Source organism: Dendrobates tinctorius, unplaced genomic scaffold (genome assembly GCF_039654945.1).
Source record: "Dendrobates tinctorius isolate UK_male_01 unplaced genomic scaffold, ASM3965494v1 ptg000181l, whole genome shotgun sequence".
NCBI classification, from domain to species: domain Eukaryota; kingdom Metazoa; phylum Chordata; class Amphibia; order Anura; family Dendrobatidae; genus Dendrobates; species Dendrobates tinctorius.
In genome coordinates, this window is record NW_027361848.1 from 9,470,421 (window position 1) to 9,495,352 (window position 24,932).

General features: G+C 42.5%; 1 protein-coding gene across 5 annotated transcripts in view; it reads right to left on the bottom strand.

Annotated features, from left to right (window-relative positions):
• GNPAT (glyceronephosphate O-acyltransferase) overlaps positions 1–24,932 on the bottom strand; it is a 447,736-nt gene that overhangs the window by 12,381 nt on the left and 410,423 nt on the right. For all 5 annotated transcript variants that reach the window (XM_073551868.1, XM_073551870.1, XM_073551869.1 and 2 more), the window contains one exon: positions 969–1,062. In XM_073551868.1, coding sequence (XP_073407969.1) covers positions 969–1,062 — 94 coding nt within the window. The remainder of the gene's footprint in view (positions 1–968; positions 1,063–24,932) is intronic.

Sequence of the window (24,932 nt, forward strand, 5' to 3'; positions counted from 1 at the left end):
CTCATTGATGGTTACCGGAAGCGGTTGGCCGCAGTTATTTTGGCTAAAGGTTGTGCACCAAGTATTAGGCCGAGGGTGCCAATACTTTTGTCTTTGCCCATTTTTGGAGTTTTGTGTAAAATGATCAATGTTTTGCTTTTTGCTTCATTCTCTTTTGTGTTTTTTCATTTAAGACAAATTAAATGAAGATAATAATACCAAAGAAATTGTGTTTGCAATCATTTTCAGGAAGAAACTGAGTATTATCTGACAGAATTGCAGGGCTGTCAATACTTTTGGCCACAACTGTATGTAGTATGTATATATTTTTTTTTTTTTACATTCAACACATTAGCCGGATGATGGAACTACTACTGTCCCATCATTGGCTAATGTGTCAATCACTGTCATTGTAGCAGGCATAGCCCGATGAGACTTGTAGTCCCATCGGACGATGCCTGCACACACACACAACCCCCGGCAGGCCCGCACAGACCCCCGGCAGTCCGCACAGACCCCCGGCAGGCCGGCACAGACACCCGGCAGTCCGCAGACCCCCGGCAGGCCCGCAGACACCCGGCAGGCCCGTACAGACCCCCGGCAGGCCCGCACAAACCCCCGGCAGGCCCGCACAGACCCCGCCTGCACACACAGACACGCACAGTGTCCGCCCACGCACCGCCCACACTCTTCCCCCCTCCCGAACAGGATGTGCAAGTAAAGAAAGGGTTTTTTTCAATTCCGATATTTCTGTCCCATTGACTTGAATTGGACTTCCAGTATCGGAATCGGCGATACCTGATACTCCAATCCGATCCGATACTTCACGGTATAAGATGGTATCGCTCAACACTACTTATAAGTAATAATATACTAATAATAAACTTACTAACAAAACACCACCACCAACAGGCCCTAGGGAACAAATTCACTCCATTCCCATTAGTTCTATGGCCAAATTAAAAATACGAACAAGGAACTATACTTACGATTTACTAACTTTCATAATTCCCAATTCCAAAAAAGATGCTAGGGTATTTTTTTGCATATCAGAAGATAAGGCCTCATAACATTGGCTGATTCCTGTAAAAGTAAAGTAAAAAAATGTATGTGTGATTTGTAGACTTGCTGGTCTTTAATTAATGTCTAGTATTTCAAGAGATACAGTGGGTACGGAAAGTATTCAGACTCCTTTAAATTTTTCCCTCTTTGTTTCATTGCAGTCATTTGGTAAATTCAAAAAAGTCCCATCTTGACTGAAAGAATGTATAAAGTTTATTGAAAAAGAAAAACTGAAATATCACATGTTCATAAGTATTCAGACCCTTTGCTCAGTAATGAGTAGAAGCAACCTTTTGAGCTAGTACATCCATGAGTCTTCTTGGGACTGATGCAACAAGTTTTTCACACCTGGATTTCGGGATCCTCTGCCATTTGTGAGGCAATGACCCCTGTTACAGCTAGGGGGTGCTGTGTGTTCTCCCCAGGATACGCACTGAGGCGTATTGAGACTATGGGAATGCATTGCGGTCACAGGCGTAGCTGGGACTGCAATGGTGAAGCAGTGACCGTCACAGGTAAGGGTCGCTGTGTAGTCTCCCCAGGATATGCACGAAAGTGTATGAAGGCCATAGGTCAGCATTGCAGTCACAGCTATGCCCGTGACTGCCATGCCAACCTATGGCCTTCATAAAAAATTGTATTAATGGTAGGGGAATGAGTAGAGTTAAACTTTACTTTAAATTAAAGGAATAGTGAAAGATTTTTTTCTCATTTAAGTAATTTCCAATTGGTGAAAGTGATATTCAGACAAGATTTTTTAAGAAAAGAGTACATATATTTTTAGCAAATGCAAAGTCCAGAAACAGAAGGTGAGCACCATCACACTGGCCCACACATCCGAACCATTATGTGTGTATAGAAGAGACGCAGCCGGCAATACAACTGTTTTACCCCTAGGTGCACATTCATGGAAAATAAGCTAATCAACATAGCAAAAAAAGTAGAAAAGAATGGCACTCACCGGGTAGTGTAGTCAAGGCTTTATTATAAAAGCATATCAGCGGGAGAACAGGTGCAAAAAGGAAATGGCAACGACGATCGTTTTGCGCAGCAAAGGCGCTTCCACAGGTTACATGGTGAGCTGCAGCCGGCCAAGGGAGAAATACCCACAACCAAAAGTCAGGACCCCTCCCACCGGTGGAAGGAGAAAGCGCCTCCTGAGTGCGAAACGTACGTCGGAGGTTTGTTCCACGGCTGGGGGTAACAGTGCACCACCTGGTAAGCTTTTTGCATATGACTGTCGCTGATATATGATGTAACTTATGATGAATGTTATGGATTCTGCTTGCCGTCATTAGCCATATTGCCTGATTACACATCGGCTGGTTGCCTGAGGATATTTTGTCCAGCCTATATGGCGATTATTTGGCATTTGTTACAGCCCTTGTGTCGACATATTTTACAAACTATCCTGGTTAATGTTATATACAGGTGCAGTCTTTCTTTTTTTTTTTTCACCCCCACCTGCCTTCTTAATATTGGTGTCTATTTGTTATCTGCAACTTTGCTGGTTATTTATATATATTGTCTGTGCTCGCATTTAATAAAGGATTTTGATACTTTTATACTACTTGGATTCGTTTGCTCCCTTTTTTTTCCTAAATTTGTATGTTTATGGAGCGGAACATATTATTATGGTGGCTTATTTCCATGGATTGCCGCATTGTGTTTTGTTGAAAGTATTGGGCTCATGTTTATTTCTAATATATACAGTATATGTATAGATATATCAAACGATCTATAGATATATCTATCGATCTATAGATAAACATGTGCACATACCCAAACAGTTGTTTTCCTCTTCATATTGAGTACCTGCGTACTCAGAAATTGCACAACAAATTGTATGGAGCAATTTCTCCTGCTGCCCTTGCAAAAGTAAAAAAAAAAAAAAAAAATAGGTCTAAAGGAAAATTTTTGTGAAAGTTAAATGATTATTTTTTCCTTCCACATTCCATTAATTCCTGTGAAGCACCTGAACGGTTAATAAACTTCTTGACTTTGGTTCTGAGCACCTTGAGGGGTACAGTTTTTAGAATGTTGTCTCTTTTGGGTATTTTATATCATATACACCCCTCAAAGTGACTTCAAATGTGATGTAGTCCCTAAAAAATGGTTTGTAAATTTTGTTGGAAAAATGAAAAATCGCTGGTTAAATTTTAACCCTTATAACTTCCTAACAAAAAAAAATATGTTTCCAAAATTGTGCTGATGTAAAGTAGACATGTGGGAAATGTTATTTATTAACTATTTTGTGTGACATACAGTAGCTCTCTGATTTAAAGGCATAAAAATTCAAAGATTGAAAATTGCAACATTTTCAAAATTTTCATTTTTTTCACAAAAACGCAAGTCATATTGACAAAATTTTACCACTAACATGAAGTACAATATGTCACGAAAAAACATTCTCAGAATCACTGGGATCCGTTGAAGCGTTCCAGAGTTATTACCTCATAAAGTGACAGTGGTTAGAATTGTAAAACTTGGCCGGGTCAATAACGTGCAAACCAACCTTCGTGGGTAACGGGGTTAATATGTGCTGTCCTAGCTACTCGACGTGTAAAGTGTGTATGTCGGTACATATTTTTCTTGCTGCCCAAATTGCAACGTCTACATTTATAATACATTCCCTAAGCTGCTTAAAGGCAGTCAGTTACTCGCAACATGCATTTTAAATAGGGTATATAGTGTTGTAGGAGACTTAGCTCCTGTAAAAACCATACAAGTACTGAAACTGTTACAGTGCCTGAGAAAATAACTTAATTTGTATGCAAATGAGGGTGTTACGGTGCATCTTTGGTATGGCTAAGAGTTTAGTGCAGTTAGGTTTCCTGATTTGAATATTGGGGACATTCCCCCAATTCTGATTGGTAGGCGAGCACAGTCAGAGCTTTGTTTCAGTGCTGATGGTTTTTGTATACATGTGCTCTGCCTTTAAAAGGGAGAGAAAAGGGAGTTCTCTTAGAATCATAGAATCGTAGAGTTGGAAGGGACCTCCTGGGCCATCTGGTCCAACCCCCTGCTCAAAGCAGGATTCGCTAAATCATCCCAGTCAGATGTCTGTCCAGCCTCTGTTTGAAGACTTCCATTGAAGGAGAACTCACCACTTCTCGTGGCAGCCTGTTCCACTCATTGATCACTCTAACTGTCAAAAAGTTTTTTCTAATATCTAATCTGTGTCTCCTCCCATTCAGTTTCATCCCATTGCTTCTAGTCTTTCCTTGTGCAAATGAGAATAAAGTTGATCCTTCTACAATGTGACAGCCCTTTAGATATTTGTAGACAGCTATTAAGTCTCCTCTCAGTCTTCTCTTTTGCAAACTAAACATTCCCAAATCCTGCAACCTTTCCTCATAAGACAGGGTTTGCAGACCGGTCACCATTCTGGTCGCTCTTTTCTGAACTTGCTCCAGTTTGTTGATGTCTTTTTTAAAATGTGGTGCCCAAAACTGGACACAATATTCCAGATGAGGTCTGACCAAAGAGGAGTAGAGGGAAATAATGACTTCACGTGATCTAGACTGTATGCTTCTGTTAATACATCCTAGAATTGCATTTGCCTTTTTTGCTGCTGCATCACACTGTTGACTCATATTCAGTCTGTGATCTATTAGTATACCCAAGTCTTTTTCACATGTGCTGTCACTTAGCCCTATTCCTCCCATTCTATATATGCTTTTTTCATTTTTATTGCCCAGATGCAGTACTTTGCATTTCTCCCTGTTAAAAACCATTCTGTAAGTTGCTGCCCACTTCTCCAGTTTATTTAAATCTTTTTGAATCCTCTCTCTCTTCTCTAGTATTAGCTATCCTTCCTAGCTTTGTGTCATCAGCAAATTTAATCGGTTTACCCTCAATTCCTTCATCTAAATCGTTGATAAAGATGTTGAACAATACAGGGCCCAGGACAGAGCCCTGTGGTACCCCACTTGAGACATTCTTCCAACTGGATGTGCAGCCATTTACGACCACTCTTTGGGTCCGATCACTAAGCCAGTTATGAATCCACCTAACAGTTGCCTTGTCCATTCCATACTTAGTCATTTTTTCAATAAGGATTGTATGAGAGACTTTGTCAAATGCTTAAAGCCGCCTGCTACATTTCTGGGTGTATTAGTGCAGCGAGCCGCATCAGCAGAAAGAAGACAGGGAGGAGAATGCAAGGTTCGGGGACAGGCAATGTCAGTACACATGCACAGACTTACTTTCAGCATTGAGAGACCATTTGCTCCAGGAAGTAAGTAAGCACTGTCAATTAAAAGCAGGGGAAAGGCCAATATGCAAAATGAGATGGCATAACTGTGCACCAAACTCTTGGCCATGCTCAAGGGTGCTCCATAGCTCCCTCATTTGCTTTGTTTTCTCGTGACATACTGTACTTCATGATAGTGGTAAAATTTGCTTGATACGACTTGTTTATTTGTAAAAATATGGGAAATTTGGTCAAAATTTTGAAGTTTTGCAATTTTCAAACATTTAATCTTTATGCCCTTAGTGACAGAGCCAATTTGTAACTTAATGACCAGGCCAATTTTTACAATTCTGACCACTGTCAACTTATGAAGTTATAACTCTGGAACGCTTCAATGGATCCCGCTGATTCTGAGAATTTTTATTATGATATATTGTACTTCATGTTAGTGGTAAAATTTCTTCAATATGATTTGCATTTATTTATTTTAAAAAAAAGAAATATGGCAAAAAAAATTTAAAATTTCACAATTTTCAAACTAATTTTTATCCCCTTAAATTGGAGATATGTCACATAAAACCTCCACAAGTGACACCATTTTAGAAACTAGACCCCCTAGGGAACTTATCTAGATGTGTGGTGAGCACTTTGAACCCCCATGTGCTTCACAGAAGTTTATAACGTAGAGATGTGAAAATAAAAAATCCTATTTTTCCACAAAAATGATCTTTTCACCCCCCAAATTTTTCATTTTCCCAAGGGTAACAGGAGAAATTAGACCCCCAAAGTTGCTCAATTTGTCCTGAATACACCGATACCCCATATTTGGGGTTAAACCACTGTTTGGGCGCACGGCAGACCTCAGAAGGGAAGGAGCGCAGTTTGACTTTTTCTTTTTTCTTATAAACCGTCTTTATTGAGTGTAATACAAAGTATACATATAATGTCCAATAACATAGCAGAAGAACATGTATGCAATATTTTCAACATTAGGTGGCATTTTTCAACTATAACCCCCCCCTCCCCCCCACTCCCCCGGGCAGACTCCATAACTTCGTAACACAATTTCAATCCAGTCTAACAGGGATATTACCGGCAAGCTGCTCTCTCATATACCAGTTTGTGAGCTGGAAACAACTATGTATCACCTGGCGTGTGGATGTCTGAGTATTGATAAAAGAGGACCATGTGAAAAAAAAGCATTCGGTGTCTTTTTCTTTATTAAGTAAGGCCTCTATCCAATCCATTTTGAAGAGATATGTAGTAATTAGGCTTAAAGAAGGTGTTACATCTTGTGCCCACAAATGGAGAATGCTTTTACGTGTGGCTGCCGCCCATATGAACAAGATGCGGCGCTGCTGGACAGAAAGCCTCACCAACTGGTCCTGTGCGAGAGTATTAAATATGGCCCACTCCGGGGAGAGAGAGATAGATATGACAAAAGTGCTGATGAGATGTTGCAGAAGTGTAGAAGTGTATCCCACACCTCCCTTATTTTGGGGCAGTCCCAAAGGCAATGGAAAATATCAGCTGGAGAGTGTAAACATTTAGGGCAGGGATAGTTCCCTGAGGGGGACATTTTGGACTTGACCTCTGGGGAAATGTATGCTTTATGAAATATCATAAGAGACATGGTTATGTAACGGTCATATGGTAATATAGACTTAATATGCAGAGTGGCTTTCAAAAGGTCATTTACCCGACAGTTCGTTAATTGAGCAACCCATTTTCCTGGGCCTGATGAAGAGTCTGACCAATGTATAGAAGGCTTTAATGATTTATATATAAGACTCATAGAATAAGTTCTCATTTTGGCTTTAATGGATATTAAATTTAGAGGGCGTGTTCTAGCATCATCCGGTATGTCTCGCAATATTGAGCTTACATAATGTCTAATTTGAGAGATAGTAAAATTGTCTTCTGTAAGGATTGGGTATTTGAAAACCATGTCCTCTAAGGTAAGAAGGCATTGATTATTTGTTAATGTATCTTGGACCAGTCTACTCCTATTGTTTCCAAGCACCTTGTAAATGGGAGGTGGCTTGCCTTGTAGAAAAGAGGGGTTACCTTGAAAGGGAAGAAACATCGAGATGTGGGGGTCAAGACCGCTAACTCATCTAGCTTGACGCCATCCTAAGATTACCGACCATAATAGCGGATTATCTCTAACCTCCACTGGAATTTCAGCATTTCGTAGGTGAAGCAATGCTGGAAGACTGAAGGGTCTACACAAGGCCTGATCTATTGGGGTATTAGTGAAGCGATTAAAGGCATATATCCAGTCAAGGGAATGGCGAAAAGCAGCCGCTATATTGTAGAGGCGTAAATTTGGGAGATTAAGTCCACCCAAAGATTTGGTTTGCTGCAGCTTAAAAACACTAATTCTAGAGCCCCCTTCTGAGCCCCAAATAAATTGGCGGAAGGCTCGTGTCAGTAGCCTATCATCAGCTTTAGAAAGTAGAACCGGGAGCGTCTGTAAAGGAAAGAGTATTTTAGGGAAAGAGATCATTTTAGATGGGCTTTACCTGCAAAGGATAAGGGATTTCCAGGATTGAATTTCTTGTATAACTACAGAAATAAGAGGCTGAATATTTAATTTATAGATATCATGAGGAATTGATGGTAGGTCAACGCCAAGATAACGTAAAGAATTTCTCCCCCACTGAAAGGGAAAAGGGAACGGCCACCGTTTCTGAGCAGTTTTAAAAATAGCTAAAGCATGAGATTTATTAAAGTTTATACGAAATCCCAAAACTGCTCCAAATTCATTAAAGGCGTCCATTATAGAGGAAATGAATTCCTTAGGATTGGATATCATGAGTAAGATATCATCAGCAAATGCCAACGTTTTAAGTGTATGGTGACCGACCCCTATGCCCCCAAAAGGAAGGAATCATCTCTAGATATCTTAGTAAGGGATCAAGGGCAATATTAAACAACAAAGGTGACAGAGGACAGCCCTGCCTCGTCCCACTGAAGATGGAAAATTGGTTGACTGGATACCATTAAGCCAAATCGAAGGTAAAGCCACACAGTCTATATTTCAGAGTTCTGATAAGATGAGACCAGGACACATGGTCGAAAGCCTTATCAGCATCGAGGCTGACGAGTATATTCTGCTTGGCTCTATCCTGATAACTATGTGTGATGGCCGCTAACGCCATCCTGATATTGTAAGTGATAGACCGACCATGGACAAAGCCCGTTTGAGATGAGGTAAGATTATCAGGAAGCATAGACTGTAATCTATTAGCCATGATTTTGGTGAGCAATTTAAAATCAACATTTAAAAGGGAAATCGGGCGGTACGAGGCAGGGAGAAGAGGATCTTTGCCCGGTTTTAGAAGTAATGACAGACAGGCTTCATTAAATCTATCCGGCAGAGAACCCGAGTCCAAAATATGGTTAAAAAGAGAAGTGAGGTGTGGAGTAATTAAGGGTTGTAACAGTTTATAAAACTCTAACAAGAACCCATCCGGGCCAGGGGCTTTATGCAGTTTTGAAGATTTAATGACTGATCTTACCTCATCAGAAGAAATTGGTTGGTTTAGGATCTTCCGCTGAGAGTCAGAAAGCCTCGGTGGACAAGCCTTGTGTAGGAATGCATATCCATCCTCCTGAGAGTCCAGAGATGGGCCATAAAGATCTGCATAAAAGTCTCTAAAAACCACACAAATTTGGGTTGGGTCACGAGTGATAGAGCCATCGGGTAAGACAATATTGGGAACCCTAGTAGCCGCTTTGAATGGCTTCGTTAAAGACGCCAGGAGACGGCCTTGGTTTGTTACCCCAACGAAAATAATGGTTATGTTGATGAGCTAATTGGTTGTGTGTCTGCTCATGTAATAGGGTATTTAAATTTTGTTTAGCTGTCAGGTATGCCTCTCTGGAGGAGGGAGTATTATGTAATTTAAAGTCTCTATATGACTGAGTGAGCTGGTCTAGGTGAGGCCGCTAGGAGGACAGCAACTTCCTTTTTTTCTGGGACACATAAGCGATAACATGTCCCCTAAGTACTGTTTTAGCAGTGGCCCAAAATAGATTGATATCGTCCAAGTGTTCCAAGTTGTCCTCCATGAAAGTCTCCCACCAGCCCGTCATATAGCGCTTGAAATCATCTGAAGTATAGAGATAAGAGGGGAAGCGCCAGCGCAAAGACACAGATCTACTAGTGGGGAGTTCCAGAGTAAGTAAGACCGGGGAGTGGTCTGAGCTAATTGAAGGGAGAATGTCAACTGTTTTTAGAAGGGAAAGAAGAGAGGCAGAAGTTAGCCAATAATCAATTCGAGTGTGAACATCATGTACCCTAGAATAGAAGGTATATTCTCTTTCCTTAGGGTGGCAGCACCTCCAGGCATCAACCAAGTCAAGCCTGTTTAACAAGGTAGAAATCGCTCTGGATGGAGGGTGAGATGCGGGCAGGGGGGTAGATCTGTCCAATAAAGCATCATGAAGGGCATTTAAATCTCCACCCAATAATATATTGGTAGGATGCCAGCCATGAACCATCTCTTCAAGTTTAGCAAAGAAGGAGGGGCTAGTAGTATTGGGTGCGTAAACATTTATAAGGCAATATTCCCGATGTTCAATAATAGCTCTGACTAATATATATCGCCCTGCCTGGTCCCTCACCACATCGTGTATAGAATAATCGAGATCCTTATGAAACAAAATGACCACACCACGTTTTTTCTGTGTAAAGGAAGCCTCCAAGCACTCCGCATAATATCTATTACGGAGCGCTGGGTGACCCCTGCATAGCCAATGGATTTCTTGTAAAAAGACAATATGGGGCGTAGACGAGTAATGTGATCTAGTACTTTTCTGCTCTTGACCGGTGAATTGAGGCCAGCCACATTCCATGATAGAAGTTCTATGGAGCATATATTAATGTGAGAAGCTATGTTATTAGGGGCAGCCATGTTAACCTATCCCACATTGGGGCCAGAACGTAGAAATTGGGGAAAAAAAAGAGTAGTTGGGCAAAGGTCTGTCCCAGCGAGCAAACCTACCAACCCAAGTTAGCCAAAAAGACCAGACATAGAGTGTGCCCAAGGAGAGGAAACCCCCCCCCAAACGAACTGAGAAACAACATATAAACCAAAAGTTAAACATTGGGATAAGTTATCTTAACTAATGGCATCCCCTAGAAGGAAAGACATGAGATAAGAGCAAAAGTTCAATATAGATCAAGCCATAAGCTCAAAATCAAATCTTAAAGGCAAAATAACACATGGCTACAAATCAGTCAAGTGACGGGAGAGGAAGCCCGGCAAGAGCGCTCAACTTCCTCTAATGCTTTATCTGGGTCATCAAAAAATACCGGTTTTCCTTGAAGCACCACCCGGAGGCGTGCAGGGTAGAGAAGAGCAAAACAATTGCCTTTGTCATGTAATAGTTTACATACTGAGGAAAAAGCACGGCACTTGGTCACCACCAAGGAGGAGAAATCTTGAAACATAAGGAGGGAATGACCCTCGTATTTCAATGAGGAGGCGGCTCGGTACGCCCGAAGCAACTGAAGTTTGTCCTGGTAATTGAGTAACTTGAAAATTACCGGGCGTGGACGAGCTTTTGGATCAGAGCGCTCAGGTCCAATCCTGTGCGCTCACTCCAGCACCATAGAGCCAAGCATGTCAGGCAAATTGAGTGTTCGTGGGAGCCATGAGGAAGTAAAGTGGTGTAGGTCCTTTACCGATTCAGAAAACGCCGATGATCCGTAGATTGTTACGACGACTCCGGTTTTCCAGGTCATCAAATTTTTCCCGAAGCTGCTCTATCTCGTGGTCTCTGTCCTTTATCTGGGTAACAAAGGATTGTTTCATAGAAAAAGGAAAGTCCAGCTCAAGGAGTAAAATCCAGAATTTTCTTTATTTGTTTCATTAAAATACAAGCATGGCTGCTATAGTCATCATTGCAGTTTTTACCCTGACATGGGATAGCCGCACAGAGAGTGCCCAGGAGGTTCTGTACGCGTTTCAAGCGGTATACGCTCTTAGACTCTGAGTCTAAAGAAATGAAACAAATAAAGAAAATTCTGGATTTTACTCCTTGAGCTGGACTTTCCTTTTTCTATGAAGTATTCCAAGACGTCCAAGTGGAGACGTGTCCTTGCTCGGAAATTGCTGCAGCATCAATGAGGGGTGAGCTGAACTAAATCCTTTTTTTTTCTCCAACAAAGGATTGTACCGTGTCCTCGAAGTCAGAAATCCGCTGTTCTTCAACTGAAATTTTATTGGTGTGTTCAGTTAGCTGTAATATGATTGATTCCAGTGATGATTGAAAAGATTGAAGTCTGGCGTCAATCACCGGCATGAGCTTCACTGTAATAGAAGCAGCAATTGCTTGCAGAGATTCCTCAGACATGGTGGTGTTAGGAGATTTGGCAACCTGAGCTCTAGTCTTGACCGATTTGGAGCTACCCTGATTCACGAATTTATCCATGGATGTTGGAGCAGAAAATGCAGCCATGAAGTATATACTGAGAGAGAGGGGGGATACCACAGCCAAGATTTGGCTAAAGAAGCTTACATAGTCTTGTTAGGGTTAGATCGACGGTATGTCCCAAATTGGGCTGGGGTCAACCGCAGTACGGAAGGCGAGCCCTGACGGAAGGGGGCTTTATCCGTTATTTATCCTAACATGTGTAGGTGTAAGCAGGCACCGTTATAAAAAAAGCAATAGTTGCTCAGCGCTGACCTCCAGAAATTTATTTCGATAACTGGCTACATACAGTGGGGAAAAAAAGTATTTAGTCAGTCAGCAATAGTGCAAGTTCCACCACTTAAAAAGATGAGAGGCGTCTGTAATTTACATCATAGGTAGACCTCAACTATGGGAGACAAACTGAGAAAAAAAAATCCAGAAAATCACATTGTCTGTTTTTTTTTCATTTTATTTGCATATTATGGTGGAAAATAAGTATTTGGTCAGAAACAAAATTTCATCTCAATACTTTGTGATATATCCTTTGTTGGCAATGACAGAGGTCAAACGTTTTCTGTAAGTCTTCACAAGGTTGCCACACACTGTTGTTGGTATGTTGGCCCATTCCTCCATGCAGATCTCCTCTAGAGCAGTGATGTTTTTGGCTTATCGCTTGGCAACACGGACTTTCAACTCCCTCCAAAGGTTTTCTATAGGGTTGAGATCTGGAGACTGGCTAGGCCACTCCAGGACCTTGAAATGCTTCTTACGAAGCCACTCCTTCGTTGCCCTGGCGGTGTGCTTTGGATCATTGTCATGTTGAAAGACCCAGCCACATTTCATCTTCAATGCCCTTGCTGATGGAAGGAGGTTTGCACTCAAAATCTCACGATACATGGCCCCATTCATTCTTTCATGTACCCGGATCAGTCGTCCTGGCCCCTTTGCAGAGAAACAGCCCCAAAGCATGATGTTTCCACCACCATGCTTTACAGTAGGTATGGTGTTTGATGGATGCAACTCAGTATTCTTTTTCCTCCAAACACGACAAGTTGTGTTTCTACCAAACAGTTCCAGTTTGGTTTCATCAGACCATAGGACATTCTCCCAAAACTTCTCTGGATCATCCAAATGCTCTCTAGCAAACTTCAGACGGGCCCGGACATGTACAGGCTTAAGCAGTGGGACACGTCTGGCACTGCAGGATCTGAGTCCATGGTGGCGTAGTGTGTTACTTATGGTAGGCCTTGTTACATTGGTCCCAGCTCTCTGCAGTTCATTCACTAGGTCCCCCCGCGTGGTTCTGGGATTTTTGCTCACCATTCTTGTGATCATTCTGACCCCACGGGGTGGGATTTTGCGTGGAGCACCAGATCGAGGGAGATTATCAGTGGTCTTGTATGTCTTCCATTTTCTAATTATTGCTCCCACAGTTGATTTCTTCACTCCAAGCTGGTTGGCTATTGCAGATTCAGTCTTCCCAGCCTGGTGCAGGGCTACAATTTTGTTTCTGGTGTCCTTTGACAGCTCTTTGGTCTTCACCATAGTGGAGTTTGGAGTCAGACTGTTTGAGGGTGTGCACAGGTGTATTTTTATACTGATAACAAGTTTAAACAGGTGCCATTACTACAGGTAATGAGTGGAGGAAAGAGGAGACTCTTAAAGAAGAAGTTACAGGTCTGTGAGAGCCAGAAATCTTGATTGCTTGTTTCTGACCAAATACTTATTTTCCACCATAATATGCAAATAAAATGAAAAAAAAACAGACAATGTGATTTTCTGGATTTTTTTTTCTCAGTTTGTCTCCCATAGTTGAGGTCTACCTATGATGTAAATTACAGACGCCTCTCATCTTTTTAAGTGGTGGAACTTGCACTATTGCTGACTGACTAAATACTTTTTTTCCCCACTGTAGTTGTAGGCAAATTTTCCAGATCCCCATAGAATGGGCTTTCAGGTTTCTCTTAGGCCTCTTTCACACTTCAGTTATTTGCATCAGTTTCAATCCGCCAAAAAGGCAGACAAGCGGATCCGTTCTCAACTGATGTGAACGGATGGCACAGGATCCGTTTTTAGACGGATCCTGAAAATGATGAAATTTAAAGGAATCGCTGGCCGGGAAGGGGAGAGGGAGAGAGAGAGGGAGAGAGAGAGGGAGAGAGAGAGGGAGAGAGAGAGAGAGAGAGAGAGAGGGAGAGGGAGAGGGAGAGGGGGAGAGAGAGAGAGAATTTTTTTTTTTGTCCGGCACCCAGACAGATTTTGGTGTTAATTCAGTGTCTGGAGGATCCGCCGGGCAAAAAAATGTTGCAAGCTCCGTTAGGAAATCTTTGAGGATGTTGACGGACAGCAACATTGTGGCGGATCCTCAAAAAAACGGATGCAACGGACGGCAATCAGTCAGGATCCGCCAATAATGAAAGTCAATGGGGAAAAAAACGGATCTGCAAAGAAAAATGGCGGATCCGTTTTTTTTCAAAATTGGCGGATCTTGACTGATTGTCAAAAACGGAAGTGTGAAAGAGGCCTTACTATGAGGCACCGTTGGGTGCAGTTCTTCAGAATGACCACTTGGTGTCACCGTTGCCCCAGTAATGACTCAGAAACAAAGAACCACATTCTTTGTGGTCAATCTCTGGTGTTTTTGGAATCTAAACTGTGGGTAGAAAAAAACTCTCAAGAGACAGCCTGAGGAAATGTCAAGGGTCAGGGGATGTCAGGGACGTCAGTCTATTTATGCAATATTCTGGCCAGTGAGAGTTATCGCTTCAGGGCGATATTGCCCCTTTCCTTCCTTGATCTTTAATATATTCAGCGATTTATATTTTTATTTTATAGTTCCTCTCCCTCCCTTCTTTTCCTCTTGTCTTCTCCTCTCTTCAGCAACAGCCCTGTAAGCGATGTTATCTCACAATCCCGGTCAGCGCTTAGCCTACAGCTTCAGCTCCCAGCGTTGTTATTCTCCAAACAATATGGTGCCGGCCAAGGTGGGAAAAAGTCCAGTACACCCCCAGCACAACCCCGGACCCGCTCAGGCAGCCTCAGACCCCAGTGGCAGGCGGATGGCAGTCAAGAGAGCGAGGGGCACTGGAGAGAATCACTGCGCTCCTCTGTAGAAGGCAGGTGATGTGTGCCGCCTGCTAGCAGATGTCAGCGCGTGTGGAGAGGCAGGAGGGGAGCGCGAGGTGTCAGAGCCGAGCAGTGCAGGCTCCCTGTCAGAGCGTCGGTGCCCGAGCCCTGTGTGTATTCAGCGGGGGGGAGATGTGACCCTTCAGCAGGGGGAGGGAGAGGGCCAGCGGTGCCGCCAGGCTGTACCTCAGTGTCGCTGGTTGTTTGCTGTTCTCTGCCTTTTGCAGCTGCTTCTTTCATGAAAATGGCGTCCGTCCTCTCCTCAGCAGATCCCCAGAGCCAGTCCAGCGTTCAGTCCAGGGTGGCAGCAGCTCACCCTGGCAGTCAAGATCTGTTCTCTGGGGTAGCAGGGTAGGCTCAGAGCACTGCTGGTGGTCAATTTGCAGTTTGGGGCTCGCTTATTCTTTATATTCTTTTGATTTTAGCAGGAGCTCTTGAGAGGTCCCCCGTTTGACTTTTTCAATGCAGAATTGGCTGGAAATGAGATCGGACACCATGTCGCGTTTGGAGAGGCCCTGATGTGCCTAAATATTGGAAACCCCCCACAATTGACACCATTTTGGGAACTAGACCCCCCAAGGAATTTATCTAGATGTGTGGTGAGCACTTTGAAACCCCAAGTGCTTCACAGAAGTTTATAACGTAGAGCCGTGAAAATAAAAAATATTTTTTTTCCACAAAAATGATCTTTTTGCTTGCAATTTTTTATTTTCCCAAGGGCAGCTGGAGAAATTGGACCCCAAAAGTTGTTATGCAATTTGTCCTGAGTACGCTGATACTCCATATGTGGGGGGGAACCACTGTTTCGGCGATTGGCAGAGCTTGGAAGGGAAGGAGCGCTGTTTTGGAATGCAGACTTTGATGGAATGGTCTGAGGGCATCATGATGCATTTTCAGAGCCCCTGATTTGCCTGATCAGTAGAAACCCCCCACAAGTGACCCTATTTTGGAAACTAGACCCCTCATGGAACTTATTTAGATGTGTTGTGAAAACTTTGAACCCCCAAATATTTCACTAAAGTTTATAACGCATTGCCGTGAAAATAAAAAATCATTTTTTTCCCACAAAAATGATTTTTTAGCCCTCAATGTTTTATTTTTACAAGGGTAACAGGAGAAATTGGACCCCAAGAGATGTTGTCCAATTTGTACCGAGTACGCTGGTACCCCAAATGTGGGATAAAACTACTGTTTGGGCACACATCGGGGCTCGGAAGGAGTGACGTTTTGGAATGCAGACTTTGATGGAATGGTCTGCGGGCATCATGTTGAGTTTGCAGAGCCCCTGATGTGCATAAACAGTAGAAACCCCCCAAAAGTGACCCCATTTTGGAAAGTAGACCCCCCAAGGAACTTATCTAGATGTGTTGTGAGAACTTTGAACCCCCAAGTGTTTTACTAAAGTTTATAATGCAGAGCCGTGAAAATAAAAAATATTTTTTTTTCATAAAAATGATTTTTTAGCCCTCAATTTAGAAATTGGACACCAAAAATTGTACAATTTGTCCTGAGTACACCGATACCCCATATGTGGGGGTAAACCACTGTTTGAGAGAACGGCAGAGCTCGGAAGGGAAGGAGCATCATTTCACTGGAATTGACATCGGATGCCATGTCGCATTTGGAGAGCCCCTGATGTGCCTAAACAGTGGAAATCCCCCAATTCTAACTCCAACCCAACTCACCCCTACCCCTAATCCCAACCCTTACCATAACCCTAACCACAACCCTAACCCCAAAACACCCCTAACCCTAATCCCAACCCTAACCACAACCCTAACCCCAACACAATCCTAACCGTAATCCTAACCACAAACCTAATGCTAACACATCCCTAACCCTGATCCAAACTCTAACTTTAGCCAAAACCCTAACCCTAGTTTTAGCCCCAACCCTAACCCTAATTTTAGCACAACATACTTTAGCCCAACTCTAACCCCAATGGGAAAATGGAAATAAATTCATTTTATTACTTTTCCCTAACTAAAGGGTTGATTAAAGGGGGTTTTGATTTAGTAACATAGTAACATAGTTAGTAAGGCCGAAAAAAGACATTAGTCCATCCAGTTCAGCCTATAAAATTCTGTCAGAATAAATCCCCAAATCTAAGTCCTTCTAAAGAACCTAACAATAACTGTAAGATACAATATTGTTACGCTCCAGGAAGACATCCAGGCCTCTCTTGAACCCTTCGACCGAGTTCGCCATCACCACCTCCTCAGGCAGGGAATTCCAGATTCTCACTGCCCTAACAGTAAAGAATCCTCTTCTATGTTGGTGGAAAAACCTTTTCTCCTCCAGACGCAGAGAATGCCCCCTTGTGACCGTCACCTTCCTTGGTATAAACAGATCCTCAGAGAGATATTTGTATTGTCCCCTTATATACTTATGCATGGTAATTAGATCGCCCCTCAGTCGTCTTTTTTCTAGACTAAATAATCCTAATTTTGCTAATCTCTCTGGGTATTGTAGTTCCCCCATCCCCTTTATTAATTTTGTTGCCCTCCTTTGTACCCGCTCTAGTTCCATTACATCTTTCCTGAGCACCGGTGCCCAAAACTGTACACAGTACTCCATGTGCGGTCTAACCAGAGATTTGTACAGAGGCAGTATAATGCTCTCATCATGTGTATCCAGACCTCTTTTAATGCACCCCATGATACTGTTTGCCTTGGCAGCCGCTGCCTGGCACTGGCTGCTCCAGCTAAGTTTATCATTAACTAGGATCCCCAAGTCCTTCTCCATGTCAGATTTACCCAGTGGTTTACCGTTCAGTGTGTAATGGTGATATTGATTACTTCTTCCCATGTGTATAACCTTACATTTATCAATGTTAAAACGCATCTGCCACCTCTCAGCCCAAGTTCCCAACTTATCCAGATCCATCTGTAGCAGAATACTATCTTCTCTTGTATTGACTGCTTCACATGGTTTTGTATCACCTGCAAATATCGATATTTTACTGTGCAAACCTTCTACCAGATCGTTAATAAATATATTGAAGAGAATAGGTCCCAACACCGACCCCTGCGTTACCCCACTGGTCACAGCGACCCAGTTAGAGAATATACCATTTAAAACCACCCTCTGCTTTCTATCAGTAAGCCAGTTACTTACCCATTTACACACATTTTCCCCCAGACCCAGCATTCTCATTTTGTGTACCAACCTCTTGTGTGGCACGGTATCAAACGCTTTGGAAAAATCAAGATATACCACATCCAATGACTCACCTTGGTCCAGTCTATAGCTTACCTCTTCATAAAACTGATTAGATTGGTTTGACAGGAGTGATTCCTCATAAACCCATGAAACCCTCATAAATGTACTATTTTTTATATTTTGATCACTGTGATAGGGTCTATCACAGTGATCAAAATGAACCAATAGGAAAAATCTCCTATTGTTGCCAAGTGCTGGCCGTCAGATCTCAGCGGGTGTGCCATTTTCTAATCGGAAGATGCTGGCGGCCGTGGGGGAAAGCAGGAAGGCCCAGGAACTGGGAACCCTATTTTTCTCTACTCTAATGTGCGATCACATCAGATAGGGAAATTAAATGGCAAATCTGACTTTTTTTTCTTTGCGGTGGCTGTTATACCGTTAATAACGAATCATGTTCTTTGGGGTCTCGGCCACCCCCGGCAGCCAAGACCCCGGAGAAATTCCGACTCTGGGGGGCGCTATACACTTTTTCCTCAGTGCCGTTAGCTGTGGTTTAAGTACCCTTAACTGCCGCCCTTAAAAGGCGTATCGGTGGTCATTAAGGGGTTAAACCAGAGCGTTATGTCACATAAAATTGTTAACCCCTTCATGACCCAGGCTATTTTGACCTTAATGACCTGGCCATTTTTTGCAATTCTGACCAGTGTCCCTTTATGCGGTAATAACTCAGGAACGCTTCAACGCATCCTAGCGATTCTGAGATTGTTTTTTCGTGACATATTGGGCTTCATGTTAGTGGTAAATTTAGGTCGATAATTTTTGTGTTTATTTGTAAAAAACCGGAAATGTGGCAAAAATTTTGAAAATTTCGCAATTTTCAAATTTTGAATTTTTATTCTGTTAAACCAGAGAAGTACGTGACACAAAATAGTTACTAAATAACATTTCCCACATGTCTACTTTACATCAGCACAATTTTGGAAACAAAAATTTTTGTTAGGAAGTTATAAGGGTTAAAAGTTGACCAGCGATTTCTCATTTTTACAACAAAATTTACAAAACCATTTTTTTTAGGGACCACCTCACATTTGAAGTCATTTTGAAGGGTCTATATAGCAGAAAATACCCAACATTGACACCATTCTAAAAACTGAACCCCTCAAGCTACTTAAAACTACATTCAAGAAGATTATTAACCCTTCAGGTGCTTCACAGGAACTAAAGCAACGTGGAAGGAAAAAATGGACATTTTAATTTTTCCAACAAAAATTTTCTTTTAGCATTAATTTTTTCATTTTCACGTGGGTAACAGGATAAAATGGATCATAAAATTTGTTGGGCAATTTCTCCTGAGTACATCGATACCTCATATGTGGTCATAAACCACTGTTTGGGCGCACGGAAGGGCTCAGAAGGGAAGGAGCGGAATTTGACTTTTTGAATGGAAAATATGCTGGAATATTTAGCGGTTGCCATGTCGCGTTTGTAGAGCCCCTGTGCGCCTAAACATTAGAGCTCCCCCACAAGTGACCCCATTTTGGAAACTAGACCCTCCAAGAAACTTATCTAGATGCATAATGAGCAATTTGAACCCCCAGGTGCTTCACAAATTGATCCGTAAAAAAAAAAGTACTTTTTTTTCACAAAAATGTTCATTTAGCCTCAGTTTTTTCATTTTCACATGGGCAACAGGATAAAATGGATCCTAAAATTTGTTGGGCAATTTTTCCTGAGTACACCGATACCTCATATGTGGTCATAAACCACTGTTTGGGCGCATGGCAGGGCCCGGAAGGGAAGGAGCGCCATTTGACTTTTGAATGGCAAATTAGCTCCAATCGTTAGCGGACACCATGTCGTGTTTGGAGAGCCCCTGTGTGCCTAAACTTTGGAGCTCCCCCACAAATGACACCATTTTGGAAACTAGACCCCCTAAGAAGCTTATCTAGATGTGTGGTGAGCATGCTGAACCCCCAAGTGCTTCACAGAAGTTTATAATGCAGAACTGTGAAAATAAAAAATATTTTTTTCCCTCAAAAAATGATTTTTAGCCCACTATTTTTTATTTTCACAAGGGTAATAAGATAAATTGGACCCCAAAAGTTGTTGTCCAGTTTGTCCTGAGTACGCTGGTACCCCATATGTGGGGGGGACCACTGTTTGGGCACACGTTGCGGCTCGGAAGGGAAGTAGTGACGTGTTGAAATGTCGTCATGTTACGTTTGCAGAGCCCCTGATGTACCTAAACAGTGGAAACCCCCCACAAGTGACCCCATTTTGGAAACTAGACCACCCATGGAACTAATCTAGATGTGTGGTGAGCACGTTGAACCCCAAAATACTTCACAGAAGTTTATAACGCAGAGCCGTGAAAATAAAATATTATTTTTTCTCCACAAAAATTATTTTTTTAGCCCCCAATTTTTAATTTTCCCAAGGGCAACAGGAGAAATTAGACCCCCAAAGTTGTTGTGCAATTTTTCCTGAGTACACTGATACCCCATATGTGGGGGTAAACCACTGTTTGGGCACACGTAGGGGCTCGGAATGGAGGCAGCACTGTTCGACTTTTTGGATGCAAAATTGGCTGGAATAAATGGTGGCACCATGTCGTGTTTGGAGACCCCCTGATATGCCTAAACAGTGGAAACCCCTCAATTCTAACTCCAATCCTAACCCCAACACACCCCTAACCCTAATCGCACCCCTAATCATAACCCTAACCCCAACACACCCCTAACCCTAATCTCAACCCTAATCATAACCCCAACACACCCCTAACCCTAATCCCAACTCTAACCCTAATCACAAACCTAACCCCAATCCCACCCCTAACCCTAATCTTAACCCTAGCCCTAACCCTAGCCTCAACCCTAGCCCTAACCCTATTTCTAACCCTAATTGAAAAATAAAAATATTTTATTATTTGTCCCTATGGGGGGTGATAAGGGGGGCGGTGATTTCCTTTTTTTTTATTTTGATCACTGTGAGAGTTTATCACAGTGATCAAAATAAAAAAAATGAATCTGCCGCCGGGAAATGCCGGCGGGCGCACTGCGCATGCGCCCGCCATTTTCCAAGATGGCGGCGCCCATGGACCGGGACGGCGAGACACCGGGACGGCCAGGGCGGGTTAGTGAGTATCGTGGGGGGGATCGGAAGGTGGGGGGGAGCGGATGGAAGGGGGGCAGATTGTGACAGCGGCCGTTCGGCACCGTCAGTCGGCGGGGGGTTAACTTAGTGTCTCCAGCCATGTCCTATTTCAGCATCGGCCATGGCTGAATTGTAATACTTCAGTAATATTTAATCAATGAAATTTGATATCGCTCTGATTGGCTGTTGAAAGTGGGCTAAGCCACCCCCTTGTGGTGAAGCACAAAGGGTCCTGTCACTGTGGGTTGGGTGACCTTTCCGTGACCCCGGTCACCCGACCCGCAGGGGGGCTTTGAAATCATGACACAGCATATGCTGTGTCACAGGTCGGGAAGGGGTTAATATGAGGTTTATGCAGATTTTGGTGGATGAGGAAAAAGAGAATCTCAGGAGGTTAAACGAAAAGCTCAATGAGCAGATTGAGATCACAAAGAAATTTAAAAGTGAAAGTGATTTTACTACAAAAGAGAGTCAGTTACAAAACTCCATTGAAAAATTCCAATATAATCTGAAAGAAAGAAAGCATAAACAATACCTCAGGGACCTGCAAGATTTTAATGACAATAAAATCTATCAAATAATGGTGGACAGATCAGAAAAAGGTGACAGGGATACTGAATTAATGAATTAAGCTCCACTGAAACTGACCTTTCTGACACCGATAACAGAAGTAGCACTTCTAGGGGTCCTCAAAGGGGAAGGGGAAGAGGTTATTATAGAAGTGACAGATACCAACCCCCTAACTCTAGGTCTGTTTTTTTAGACCAACCATACCAGTTAAGGAACCAGAACCCCTTCAGCAGGGACTAGACTTTACAGGTTGTAAATTTATCGGATAGACCACTAACTACAATTGAAATATTGGTATTGTCTAAAGGCCTGTCTTTTATTCCTACATCGGACTTCTCTTTGTTTGACATGATTAAGGACCTTAACCTTTTTGTTAGAAAACTAAGATGGCACAAGTTTTTTAAACAAAAAGATAAAAAAAACCTGCATTGAGTATGACATTCCAACAGATATGCTTCAGGATGTTCAACTTCTGACAGATGTTGATAATGTTCCGGCAACAGATACGGGTTTGGGTCCGATCACTCACTTAAAAAATCCCAGTAAAAAGATGGCTCCAATTGGAGGTGATCTGTCAGCTATAGATGTGTTTTTAAATCTAAGCACCAAGGGTTTAAAGGAGTACACTCAGAAACAATGCAGGCACAACCTCACAAAAAGTCAAATGAATGCCCTTCAGGGTCTAGAAACGGATAAATCCCTGATATTCAAGCCCTCTGATAAGGGGGGGGAATATTGTGGTGATGAATGTGGAAAAATATGAGAACATGTGCCTCTCTCTCCTTAATGATGAAAGTACATATGTACGGGTGTCACAGAACCCCACATCCAAAATTATTGTTGATCTAATGACTATTCTATCTAAAGCTAGAACTGATAATCTGATTAGTCATGATAAATTTTCCTTTCTTCTCCCCCAGCACCCGGTGATGGCTACTTTCTACGCTCTGCCCAAAATCCATAAGGGCCTGGACCCCCTCAGGGGAAGACCCATCGTGTCTGGAATTGGGAACCTATGTCAGAACATAGGGGTATATATTGACAATATTCTTAGACCATTTGTCATCTCACTCCCCTCATATATCAGGGACACGATGGATCTTCTCCAAAGGCTGGAGGGTATCTCCCTTGAATCAGACATCTATTTGGCTAGCATCGATGTGGAGGCTTTGTATTCCTCCATTCCACATGAAAGTGGTATAAGGGGAGTTCAACACTTCCTTGCCACAAGAGGGCATCAATTCCAGGCCCATAATTAGTTGGTGGTGACCCTCCTGGACTTTGTTCTCCACTATAACTATTTTTGTTTTGATGGGCGTGTCCTCCACCAGCTCAGGGGCACCGCTATGGGCAGCCCCTGTGCGCCCAGTTATGCAAATTTGTTCCTGGGCTGGTGGGAGGATAACTTGGTGTTCACTGAAGTCCATGAGAAATATACGGTCCACATTGATATGTGGGCCCGGTTTATCGATGATATCTTTATCTTGTGGAGTGGCACCAAGGAATTGTTTCAAGAATTCATGCTGTCCCTGAATTGTAACAACATTGGGCTCAAGTTCACTTCTGATATACAGGAGAGACAAATACCATTTCTGGATGTAATGATTACAAAATCCGCGAGGGGTGACAGTTTGGAAACAACTGTCTACAGGAAACCCACTGCCACCAACTCACTCTTGAGGTGGGAGAGTCACCACCCATACCCCCTCAAAAGAGGAATTCCTAAGGGTCAATACCTTAGGTTAAAACGTAGTTGCTCCGATAATGCTGATTTTAAGGTCAAGGCAGACGATCTAAGACAAAGATCTCTATCCAGGGGTATCCGGACCGGGTGTTGAGGGAGGCATATCGATTTGCGAACCATCAACCAAGGACTACGTTGTTAACTCCCCGCAATAGAGAAGAGAGGGTACCAAAAGAAATTAGACTAATCTGTTCTTTTGATAATGGGGCATCGGCGGTGAGACAAATCATTAAGAAACACTGGGACATCCTTAAAATGGACGAGGACTTGAGAGATGTGATTGGAGAAAGTCCCCAAATCACGTATAGGAAGTGCCGAACCCTGAGTGATTGTTTGGTACACAGCCATTTTGCCCCACCGAAACAGGAAACATGGCTACCAAGGAAACCGGTAGGCTGCTACAAGTGTGGAAACTGTGTGGCATGTGATTCTGTGGAGGTAGGGAGGAAATTTTTCAATTCTAATACACAGCAGTACTATCAAATTAAGGAATTCATTAACTGTAAAACTAAAGGTATTATTTACAGGGCTCAATGTGATTGTGGGATGACCTATATCGGGAAAACGATCCGAGAATTCAGAAGACGTATTGGTGAGCATTTGGGGGATATTCGTAACCAGAGGGATACCCCCATTGCTAGACATAAATGGCACACATGGAGGGGATACTGGCACCATCCGCTTTATGGGTATTGATAAACTCAAGATACCTCCACGGGGAGGCGATTTTGATAAAATGCTGCTACAAAGGGAAACAAGGTGGATTTTTCTACTGAATACATGCCATCCCCTTGGTTTGAATGAGCAGTTAAATTTTGGCTGCTTTCTATAATATATTCCTTGTCTTATCTGCCTGGTGGATCTTTTGGTCTACCCAAAATTTTAGTACATTGTGGAAAGTTTGCTCCGGACCCTGCGAGCTATAGAGTCAGCCTAAAAAAACAGGATTATCTAATCATCATATATGAAGGGAAATTATCTCTCCTGTATCTTTTTCATACTCCTTTCTGTTTTATTGTATGTCCTGGGCTAAACTTAAAAATAAGAGTCTACACAAGGACAATTCTGAAGGGAGTGTATGTCAACCATTAAATTATGTACTGATGTGGAGTTCCTCCAGGGATACTAAGTGTACATTCTGTATACCTATTTATCACATTTTTTTTTCCTGACATTTTGGCCCCTATTGTCGATTCGCCCAGATAACTGGTTCACTAATTCTATTGATTTTTGAGTATAATTTATAATTATACTCGGTGGATATTAAAAAATCTTCCATCACCCAGTCATGTAATTGAGAATTCATTATAATATTTATAGGACGGTATTTTTCATCCTGTTCATTTTGGATTTTTAAATATAAGATCAGTTCAAATGATATATACAATTTGCGTGAATATCCCTGATTGCCTGACATCTCTTAATGGGATTGCAGTGCTTTCCTTCCAAAGTCATTCCTTTAGTGTGCGGTTTATGTTTAGAGTATCGGAGAGACTTGCTGCATTTATTGCCCTA